Source organism: Daphnia carinata, chromosome 5 (genome assembly GCF_022539665.2).
Source record: "Daphnia carinata strain CSIRO-1 chromosome 5, CSIRO_AGI_Dcar_HiC_V3, whole genome shotgun sequence".
Lineage (NCBI taxonomy): Eukaryota > Metazoa > Arthropoda > Branchiopoda > Diplostraca > Daphniidae > Daphnia > Daphnia carinata.
Window position 1 is genome coordinate 7,988,427 of NC_081335.1, and position 11,656 is coordinate 8,000,082.

General features: G+C 40.2%; 1 protein-coding gene across 2 annotated transcripts; it reads right to left on the bottom strand.

Annotated features, from left to right (window-relative positions):
• Positions 1-748: 748 nt before the first annotated feature.
• LOC130702858 (twist-related protein 1-like) lies at positions 749-2,306 on the bottom strand. 2 transcript variants are annotated; one of them, XM_057524469.1, is made up of 3 exons: positions 1,958-2,306; positions 1,257-1,780; positions 749-1,173 (listed from the first exon to the last, which is right to left on the bottom strand). In XM_057524469.1, exons 1-3 carry the CDS (start codon positions 2,034-2,036, stop codon positions 904-906), a joined length of 873 nt encoding a protein of 290 aa, XP_057380452.1. In that variant the 5' UTR covers positions 2,037-2,306; the 3' UTR covers positions 749-903. The 2 variants fall into 2 exon arrangements, with proteins under 2 accessions (XP_057380452.1, XP_057380451.1); XM_057524468.2 differs by having other exon boundaries at positions 752-1,173; positions 1,257-1,801.
• Between the last annotated feature and the right edge of the window lie 9,350 nt (positions 2,307-11,656).

The window sequence follows — 11,656 nt, forward strand, 5'->3', positions numbered from 1 at the left end:
TTGTTTGAAGAATCAAACACGAAAAAGAACTGTTCTTTAACTCCGAGTCGGAAGGCCATCCAGTAGGAGGAGTTCGGAAGGGAAGACTATCATCCAATCAGAACAAGTGTTGTGTCTGCCTATGCCATTCCAACCTATGACTGTTCGAGGGAGCTATTGTCCATCTCTATTTGAAAATGACATTCGATCCTTATTATACCATTACGAAGCAGGTCGTACGCCACGCGATGTTCAAGAACTACATGGGCAGAGAGAGAGAGAGTTCGAAATAGGGTCGTATAAAATGAAATTTTCAAAGTCAAAAGCTTTGGCCTACCGTCGGGATCGGATGCACATAATGGACAGTTGGGTCCGGACGAAGGACGAAGATATCAAATCTTTTTTTCAAGCTTGTATACACGCCGCCGTTGGTGTGTCGTTTGTCACTGTCTCTCCGTCATCGGCCAGCAGCATCACACTCTTCTCTCCCTATCGTCCCTCTCTCTTAAAGCCTCGCACTTCTGAAATCTCTGCTGGCCAAGAAGAAGGCGAAAGCAGCTGTTCGACACCTCTTGTTCCAGCAGCTGAGCGCTAGAAACCCACTTCCTGTCCCTTAGCTGTTCCTCATCGACGCCATTTACCCTTAGATTGCCCTAGAGTAAAAAAAAAAAAGAGAGGTCCAAAAACTTCAGGTTCTTTTATTTATTTATTTTTTTATTTTCGATTTCTTGCAATAAGACATATTTAAAAAAAAAAAACAACACGATAATGGAAATCTTGGAACATGTACAATTGGATGATTTAAAACTAAAATTGGCGTGGCTGGTTTTCTTTTTTAAAAACGTAATAGCCTGGAATATTTATATATATATTTTTTTTTTTTTGAAATGGACAGGTCTTTAAATTGCCTGTAACAATTCAATTTCAGGATGAGACGTCGGCTTGGCTGCTGTTCCAAGCTCCTTCCATCCGCCAGACGCTGAAGGCGTAGCTGAGGCACTCGTTGGCCAAAAAGGCGGAATTACCACCGCTGTTGCCACTCTGATTGCGATTCGAATTGCCAATCATCTGCGGATCGGGTGAGGTAGTGGCAGCGGAATTGTACGTGTCAGGTGAAACAGTGGCCGACCCGTGCCCACCTGAAGGTAAAACTGAACTCGTATCGGTCGTTCCTTCATCGTCCGTTCTCAACACCTTTTGAAAAAGAAAAACAAAACAATTGTACATTATAATTAAACATGTAATTAAATAAAAGAAGAACATTAAAAAAAAATTACCTGATATAAAAAATCGATGTATCTTGCGGCCAATTTTAATGTTTGGATTTTCGACAGTTTGTCGGACGGCAGTGTGGGGATGATTTTGCGCAGGGCCGAGAACGCTTCGTTCAGGCTCTGCGTGCGCTGTCGTTCGCGCACGTTGGCCAACACGCGCTGCGATTGGACGTCTTGATGTTGGAGGTGATTCAACAGCGTCGGGGAGGCGTTGCTGCCGCCGGAACTCGACCCGTGATCGACGTGATTGCCCACCGATCTGTGTCTCTGGTGAAGCCGTCTTTGCTTGCTGCTCGTGGCGCCGCCATCGCGCTCTTGCTGATGATGGCCACCGTGATGGACGCTGCTGTCCCCGCTGTGGTCCGATCCGCCCGAATCCGAGTCCAACGAGTTCTCCGATCGCCTCTTGCGGTTGTTCTGCTGGTGATGGTGATGGTGGTGGTACTGATTGTGGTGATTATTCGGCGGGGAGAGGCTGTTCTCGTGTTGAATGTGGTGCACGTGATTCTCGTCGTACTCGTGATGGCCTGTGTTAAACAATAACGGATCTGTTGATGAAAAAAAAAAGCGCCCGAAAATTCGTGTTAAAAATTAGTTGGATGGTTAAGGTTGCGATCGAACGAGTTAGTCTTTAGGTTTTTCAATGAAAACAAAAATACAAAGGTCAGGGTTATGAAAAAATCAAAAGACGAGGATGAACTAACCGAAAAGAGGCAACATGTCGGAATGCTGTTGCTGATGAAGAAGGTGCTCTTCTTTGATGAAAGACGACAAAGTGTCCATATTTTTTTGTTTTGTTTTGTTTGTTTTTTTTCAAATGTAATCACGTATTTTTCGCCGTTATCGAGAGATCAACGGCTTTATCGGAACTGATCGCTAAATTATTTCACAGCTCAAATGCGTATGTGTAGCGGCCACTGGAATTGAAACGCAAGGAAAGTACAGACACTGACGAATGCGAAAACAAAAACAGTAGACACTGCGCTGCTTGTGCAGAGTAGGTATGTCAATATATATTTAAGAACAGACTTGTAAAATATGTGTCACTCACAATGTACGTCAGACGCACTAATGCATACGGTTCGGCGTACAGCTAGTCGGTTTATATGCGGCCCGCTTTTTGCGTGTGTGTCTTCGCGCCGGGCAGAAGGGGGGAGGGGAGGAGCTATGACCATCCGACAGACAAGATGAAAAGAAGAGGAGGAGCTTTTCTTCTTCGTCTTCTTCTTTTTCCCTTTTTTAAAAAGCCATTTTCGTTTATTTTCTTCTATTTTTTTTTTTTTTTTCCTTAAAGAAGATAGGGGGGCATATATTTTAAAGTCAAGGGAGCTGGGTGGAGGTCGCGACCTCTTCTTCTTCTTTCACCTCCCAAGACTCCCCCTACTTCTTCGCCCAACCGACTTTTGCTTTTTTCTTTTTCAAACTCCCTATCTTCTTTTTGTGTGTGTGTCTGTGTGTGTGTGTGTGTTGCTTATAGACAGTAGGATCTTTTTGGCCGTCCTTTTGGGAGAAACTGGGTCTCGGAACATCTCGAATTACACGACTCATTAGACCATGAACGGGTCTCCCAAAAGAAAAAAAAAAAAGAGGAAAGAAAAATCGTCGTACAGTCACTTGCATAGATGCCAACTTTCTTGATGGTGGAGAAACATCATTTTTTTTTTTTTTTGTTTGAAACATTTCAATTTCCCATTCATGTTAATGTCGTCGAAAAATGTAGATGTTTGAACTGTACAGAACCGTTTGAAATATTTAGTGGGGTGGCACCAGTTCGATTCAATTGGCGATGCGTGTAATTTTTTTTTTTTTTCGAATGCAAATCTAATCGTTTGTGGCAATGAAAAAAATAATAATAAACAATCGAGAATTCATGTTTGGTGTTGTTTATTTTTATTTTTTTTTCTTGCTGGCGCAGCGTCAGAGTCAAAACAACGAACTTCGCACTCGTTCGTTTGCGTGATCTCAATTCATTTTTTTTTTTGCCTTCGAGGAGCACGCGGATAGGGAAATAATCAAGTTCTTCACAAAGCTAAATCCGCTTTTAGAAAATAAGGGGAAAAAAAAAATGAAATAAATAAATTACATCTCCGCTTTTGGCTGGGAAAAAAAAAAATAAGTCGGAACAAAGACTCTTGTTTGTTCTTTTATACCGCGCACAAATTCAGTAGTAGATTTTTTATTTTATTTGTTAAAAATATAAACAAATCTTATATAGACACGAGTAAACAAGCAAAACCCCGCTCTGTTTTGTTTTTTTTATAGAATAAAAAGAACTTTAAATTATTTATTATTTTTTTTTTTTTCGTTTATTGTTTTTAGTCGGCTCGGTTGTTATAAGCGACGTCGTTCCAAACAGAAGAAAGGACACCCAGCCATTATAGCGGCTTGCAATGACAGCAGGGCATGAAAGACAGCAGAGAGCGAAATGTTGATGCTAATGTTCCTCCTACGGCACCTTATAATATACATACGCTTATGAAGCAAATGGTTTTTCCTCCCCCTCTCTCCCGTCCATCCTCTGGTCCCCGTATTTGTTGTTTCGCTGGGCGGCCGAAAAAAAGCTAATGCGTCCAGTCATTGCCATTACCGACGCTCATCACCTACTCTTTCCAAACTTTTTTTTTTTTTTTTTTTTGCTTTTAAAAGAGAAAAAAAAAAAAAGAGTCCGACTTGTCATCCACGCCGGTTTTTTGTTGTCTTTTTTTTTCTTTCCCACAGCTCCCGTAAATTAGGGCTGGAAATGTAAGCAAAAAGTTTATCTTTTTTCAAAAAGATGGGCAAACGAGTCAAAACCTATACGCTATTTTTCTTTCGTTTGGTCGGGTTCTGAATAAACAACTTAACGTGACAGGTTGAATCACCTGTTTGTTTTTTGTTGTTTTTGTTTTTTTCACGAATGGTAAACTTCATTGCAATTTAAAAAAATGGAGTTTAAAAAAAAATGAATAAATAATAATAACAATAAATAGGCAATATCCGGAAATGGAAGACGTGCAAGCCGTTTACTGTTGAACTTCCTGTTCATATTTCCGCATGCGACATTCAACCTTCAAGACGTGTATCAATGTCTCGAACGAACGGCATCAATGGGAAAAATCAAACAAATTAATATCACCAACGTTTTATTTAATTTTTTTTGTGTGTGTGTGAACACATCGGACTGACAGGTTCAGTTCGTCTTCTATGTAAATCAAAGTTCAAATGCGCCGAAAATATTTCGTTCAAAAAAAAACAAAAAAAACATTGTCTTTATTGTATTTTATTTTTTTAATCTTATAGGTGTCTTAATATGGACAAGAGCTCATTGACATATAGGATGAGAACAAGACCGTATGATGATTCATGAAAGATATCCGTTTTTCGCGGGGCGTCGTCGAATTAGAAAAGTTGTCACTTTTGGCGGTGACACCTTCTGACCGAGTGACCAAGAAAAGGGTTCGGTACTTTTTCGATCGGCCGTTGTTAAATGACGATGAGGTACTACATGCAAAAAAAAAAAAAAAAAAAAAAGAACATGCAAAAATGGCCATCTCTCTCAGCGATGAGAGATGCGCCGCGGAAGTGGATGATTAGCACCCCGATCGAATGTGCTATCTCCAACGACACACAGGTATAATATATTGATGCATTAGCGATAGTGTATAGAAGGTATGTGTATTTTAAAGGCTGTGAACTATGTAGGTGAAGACATCCCACTGGCCGATCGTATCAGTGGGGACGAGATACGAGCAATTAATCTTTAATCTTATGCTGTTTGTCGGGATTTTTATTGAGGGTGGATGTCGGATTGCGACAATGTTCGCAAACTTTGCCCTGGGAAAATAAAAAAAAAAATGATGCTCTTCATTTTTATCCACACACAATGTCTCCCTCCCCAAGCAAATGAGTTGCTGTGCGGTGTCCGTGTGATGTGCCGGTCACCTCACAGCTCCTTCCCTAGAGAATGAGTGAGGCCTTAGCGAAAAAAAAAGACGGACAGAGAGTGGGGCGCAGAGGAGGTGAGCCTGGGGTTATTCGAGGTCATTCTCACGCCCATTCTTTTTGCCTAATGTGCAGCCTGTATAAAACACTAGATTCATTGTGCATAGGTATATATATATATATGAACACACATGTTTAGTTTAGGTGCGTAAAGTGAATAGAGAAAGCTACGCAATTTTTCCATAATTCAAAGTTACACTATTTCATCTCTTGTGGACAGTGTTTCGAATTATGCCAGGACTTGCAATTTACTGAACACGCCTATTAATTTTTAGAGGAAAGCAATTCACGTCGCTTCTGATTTATACGTGCACGTTAGGTTTGAATCTGGTGTATTTTATTATAAATTATTTTCGTGAAAAATTCAACTTGATTATGTGTTAAGGACTTTGGTTTTTAACTCTACGATTGAACCTAACGCTCATTCAAAATCGACATCAAATCGCTTAGAGAAACCAGTGGCAAAACGTAACCGTTGGTAGTAGAGTTCTGCGAAATTATTTGCACAAAACACAGAGACGGCCACTCACCCCCCACCAGAATCATGTCTATCCCACTGAACATTTATCAAACGACGATACGGATAAGGGGCGAGTTCTTCAACATTTTTGCGTTGCTTCGTCGATAGAAAAAGAAAACGATAAAATATGCATTTAAAAACAGAATAAACTTAAGGCTGTACATCGTAAAAGCCCTGTGTGTGTGTGTGTGTGTGTGCTGCAATAAAGTCGTCTTTGAAGCGCGACTGCACCATATACACAAACTATAAACAGTTTCTTTTGTTTCCCTTTTGTTTCAGCTCAGCTGGTTCAAGAAAAGGACAAACCAAAAAGGCGGTGGCGATTTATATGTACATGTACCCTCTCTCTCTTTCTCTACATCTACAGAGAAGAAAAAAAAAAAAAAAAGGGGGCGCAATAGATGTATAGGCCTCTATACGGCTGTGCGTGTATACATCTACGGCTATAAGGTTGTTGAATAGGCCAAAAAGAGACAATCATCCAGCTGATGTTGTAGGCTTGCAACGACCAGGAGGTATGGGGCAATAAAAAAAAAAAAAAATAAAGAAAAGGACTTCACCGTGTGGACCCAATCGAAGTGCTGCGCTGCACAATAGGTCCCTTATCACAATGACCTGGCCTGAACTTGAACAAAAAAAACACATGCAGTTGTGGACTGATGATAGAACCGATTGGAAATGTATCCATATCAATTTTTTTTTTTTGCTTTGGCTCGCGCATGTGCTTTCATAGTTCATGCACCAACAAAAAGAACTATAAAAGACCTGTATCTACATATCCCCTTTCCATCATGCTCCTCCTATTTATTTTATTTTTTTATTTTGCTCACAATCGAATGAAAAGACAACATCTATTCTTCGGTGCGACAGCCGGTGTTTTGATTTCATTCCACATGCACAGCACAATGATGATCTATTCAACGTGTATAGTTTGAAGACAAGAAAGAGCAGCAACCTTATCTGCACGATGAATAGGGATCGCTCACTACAAGGAACTTTCACTGGCTTCTTTTTTTTATAGATCTACCTTTGATTGGACTAATGTCTCAACACTTGCGATGGGCGATCTGGTCGCACGTGCTGTTGATAGCATTGATCTCTGTGTTGACGTTTCCCACCCTGCAATTGAGCTTTTATTCTTTTGATTTCCAATCCTGCAGCTCCCACACCTGATGGTACAAAAAAGGCTAACGAATTGATAAAGGTTCAAAATTGTATGTTTACATTGTGCAATGTGCATAGGTACGCAACTCTTATCTTATTTTAATTCAGCGGTGAGAACGGACTGGCTTTAAGACGGGGCTATAGCATTAAAAAAAATATTAAAGAATTCAAATTTAGTACATACGATTGAGTTTTCGTATGTAAAATGGCTATACCATATCTTATGCTTTGATTTTGGAAAATTACGAACATTTAGCGCACCCGTGAAATAATTTCAATGCCAACTTGATATACTGGCGTTTTAATCGTCATAACACGTTTCTGATCGAGCTTTTCTCTAATTTGATTACATTTATCGATGGCCAAGGTCTTCACGTGATACGCTCAGGTGTCCAAGCGTCTCGCACATACGACTTTAGCTGAACAACAATTTTTTTTCGAAGATAAAAAGAAAAACACAATAAATCATTCAATCATTCGTTTATGATTCATTGATATGGTCTTCTCATAGAGACTTGCTTTAATGGAGTTCACCTGCAGTTCTTGTATAAACACATAGTCCATATACCTGCTGGGGATCCTAAAAAAAAACATTGTATAGAGAGAAAGCCAAACCAAGTAACCAACCATTTCACCCTCTGCTATGGGAGGCTAGCACCAATGAGGACAAAAATATTCGTCCTGGCCCAAAAGGTATATACCTGAAGAAAGGCGGAGCTAAGTTCTGTTTGCCTACCTAAACGGGAAAACCAATGTGCACCGAGCATCTTCGAAATGTGTTTTGAATTTAAAGAACTAGCCAATCCCTTATAGTACAGGCCATTCGTCACCCTTTTTTTAAATGTGCGCTTGCCTTTGGCTTTCTTGAAAGGTTCAAAGTGCGCGCAGGTCAACTGGATGCTCTTCATTAGTCGGACGTCTCGGAAAACGAAGGCCTATGGAAAAATCTAAGAAATCTTTGCTAATGAAAGAACTCAGAAAAAATCATTTCCTGCACAGCAGAAAGTATCGACAGAACAAATAAAAATAAATAAAAAGGCAAAGCGCTTTTTAACGCAGCGGTAGAGTGTTCGCCAACGAAAACTACACACCCCAACGCATTAATTTTAAGGTATAAAATCCAAAACATGTGCCATTTTTTTTTATGACGCTGTATAACATCTGGTATAATCTGAATGCCACTGTTACTCTAAGTGGTCATCATTATTTGAAGCTTTTCTACCTTTGGGGCAAAAATGCTACGTATGCTAATACCCACTCACCGTAGGCCTATACTGAATTCATTAACGTTTTAATAAAAAGAAAAATAATATGTGCATAAAGTATGCACCTATAACAAAGAGGATTGGCAAAACATGGGAGTAGAGACAAATGCATTTTGAGGAAAATCAATGCTAATTTTTGGAGTGCTGTTCCAGGTTTATGCTGTTCAGAATTTCCGGTTCGCTTTTTGTTGTTGGGTATTTCGCTTGGGCCTTTTACAAGCGACTGGCAGACGTCTATAGTTTGTTGATTGTTTTTATGGTGCCGGTTTTAAGTTGCTCTGTCGCGTTTGTTGTCCGTCTTCAAAAGTTCAACGAACTTTTTGCAGTCCACCATTCTTTTCCCCTTTCGAACTATTCACTGTATAGTTTGCATCTTTGTATAGCAGTGCCCATTATCGATCCAATGGCGGGCAATGTTTCGGACATTCAAGTCACTGAAAAACGATACTCGTGTAGCATCGTAGGTAGTTGCTTATCAATCCTTTGAGGGACATGATTTTTGGCTATTTTCAATTTCAAATTACTATGACATTTCCAACAAATCCATTAAAAAATTTGATCCACCTAATCAATCGACAGGTTGGCCATGTGCAGCTAATATGCAAATGTGTTTTTTAGCGATAAAATTCTACGTTGCATCGATTGCAAAAAGACGAGCTACATGAGGAAAAGAATAATGTTAGCATTGGATTCATTTGCTATTAGTTTGTCTTACACACTACCGATAGCACTATGTGTACGGATATAACACGGTTGGTTAAAGCAATGCTTACGTTAGTGAAACGCTGGAAAACAAAAACTATAAACAAAGGTGACCTTTGCTGTCAGAAAAGTCAATGTTTTTGGCTGTAAAGTTTAATAATAAAAAGAAAGAAAGAAACTGAACTGTCTCAGCATTTTTCTCCCCCTCTTTTTTTATTTTTTTTTTTCTTTCCCTTGTTTTTTCCCCTCATCTCTTCCGTCAGTGCGCGCGACGACGACGCCCACGTGACATAGCTCCGGAAGTACAATTTTCTTTTCCACCCTCCTCACTTTCTCCTAACCCGAAATGCGCGAACCCCAACGGCTCGTCGTGGTGCACTTGGTTTTTTTTTTAAAGTATTGAGACTGTACCTTTTCCCTTTAAATTTTTTTTAACCAGTTGAGGGTGCATCACCCAGCAGAGAGCAAAGTGATACGATGATATCCATATCCATTCTTCATTTCAAATCGAGCTTTTTTTTTTTGGGGGGGGGGGGGGGGGGGGGGGGGGGGGGGGGGGGGAGGTTACTATCACTTGTTCCACACTTCCTGGAAAGTAGAAATAGTTTTTAAAAGGATTGTGTGTGTGTGTGTGTGCAAAACCGGAATACTTCCACAGGGGGTCAATGGACGATATAGACGCAGTTCCTCGTTTGTATCTGATATCTGTTACAAATATTAGGCTGAAAAATGTGTTGATAGTACGCACAGTTTGCATATCAGGCAAAATGAATTTATATGTCCAATATAATCGAAATGCCCCATATTCATAATGGTACTTCCGTTTCCTCGCAGATTTGCATGTGGACATTAAGAAGATCATCAAACTTTAAAGCTCATAAGTGAAAAGGAAAAAGAAAAACGAATCCAGTTCGTGTTCCAATAACTTTCGACTTGGTCTCCAACTTTTCTTTTGGTGGAATGAGATTTTTTTGTGTGTGTATTTTTTTTTCCCCCCAAGTTCGAAGGGACAGTCTCATTAAGGTTGATGGATGTTCTCATCATCCGACTCTCTTGGCTATACAACGTTCGGCTCCGGCGTCTTGAGCATAGGCTTCGCTCATTTCGCCATAAAGTACATTTCCTGCTTTCTTCCAAAGACTGTCTCATCTCTTTGAAGCACCCAACCATCCAACTTCCACCCCACATCTTCTCCTAGTTTGGTATATAGTCCCTATGACACCCCCCCCCCTCTGTCTCATCATTCCGTTCTTTCCTCTTCTCCCTTTAAGGAAAGAAAAAAAAAACTTAACCGGAATTACGTTGGTCACGTGAATTGTGTTTGCCTCTGTCCCTCCTTTGCCAGTGTGTTCCATGGTGATTTTCCACACAGCCACCTGCAACTCATTAAAAAATCATTTTGTTTGACCTAACGCTCACTAGATGTCTCTACAGTAAACTCAACCAGCGCGCCATTTGAATGCGGAAACGTATCATTTTTACAATTGTGCATTACCGTGCGCATTACCGAAAACATTTACGATGGCTTTCCAACAGTCGTTACATCTAAGTGTAATGCAATTCTAAAGCGCTCGTGAATGTTGGCTGTCAAGAAGAAATGTCAAAAAAACAAAAAAAGAAATCTAATCAGGGAAAAATGGCGACTGTGCAAAACGTTCATTTTTGAAAATATTTTGACGAAAAAAAAAAAAGAAAGAAAATTGAAGACATTCCATGCCGTGTGAAATTCGAAAAGCATTGACTCAGATACACCGGAAAAAGCCGGGGGTTTGCCTCCTAGACACAGGTTGATGTATGTGTTTGGACGCGGATTGTCTATACTGACACCGTTCACGCATCGATGACGATAACGCCTGCCGCCTTTAATAACCGACAAAGGAAAAGCGCTGGCAAAAAAATTTCACTTCCTTTTGCCCACGGCCTTTTTTTTTATAATTTATTTATTTTTTTTTTTTCTCTTTCGTTTTTTTCCCCATTTTTACATTACCGTATATATAGTCAATACACAGAAAGGGGGGGGAGGCAGGCAGCAAAAAGAGAAATGCATGTTCCTTAACTAACGATACAGTGAAGCTCTCAAGTTCAGAGGTCGCGTGCTTTCCTCTCCTCCTCCCTCCCCCCCCTTCTCCGTAGCCGATGTGCGTTCTTTTGCGGGCTTGCGGCTTTTGCTAACTGAAACTTTTGTCACTGGATGCTTCGACTCACAACATACATGTTCATTTTTTTTTTTTTTTTCAAATTCTCATTCTGTGTAACTTGGCTAGACTCTTGCCTCCTCCTCCCCACTGTGCTCCTCTTACACCTCCACTTCATTTTCGTACTGTCAAACAGAAAAGAAAATGATAAGGTCTGCAGACAACACCGATGAGCTCCTCCTCGTCTCCTTTCGAATGCCTTCCGCTTTTGATGCGGTCCGTCAGAAATGAGAGCGAAAAAAAAAAAAAAAAAAAGAATTAAGAATAACGACCCGTCGGCCCGCGTTTCGAATCTCAAACGATCCAATATTTTTTCAAACGGCAGTCGTTTCTTTGTCGAAGCAGGACAAGACAATAACGAAAAAAAACCCTTCCATCGGCATTTATTTTGTGTTTTAACCCGAACTACCCGGTTTTTCTATGTACTATTTCATTATCATGGCGTCTCGGTTCCGCTAGATCGTCTTTCGCCCTCATGTGCGCACAGCCATTCCAAGCCGGAGCTTCTTAGTTCTTTATTTTTTACTTATTTTGTTTGCCGTTATCAGGCTTGAAACGAATTTGAAAAATAAAATG

Excerpts from the sequence above, each read along its gene's own strand:
- LOC130702858 (XM_057524468.2), bottom strand. The coding sequence starts at position 2,036 with ATGGACACTTTGTCGTCTTTCATCAAAGAAGAGCACCTTCTTCATCAG. Across the intron at positions 1,802-1,957 it reads CGACATGTTGCCTCTTTTCG|ATCCGTTATTGTTTAACACA; the intron begins GTTAGTTCATCC and ends TTTCATCAACAG. Across the intron at positions 1,174-1,256 it reads ACATCGATTTTTTATATCAG|GTGTTGAGAACGGACGATGA; the intron begins GTAATTTTTTTT and ends CTTTTTCAAAAG.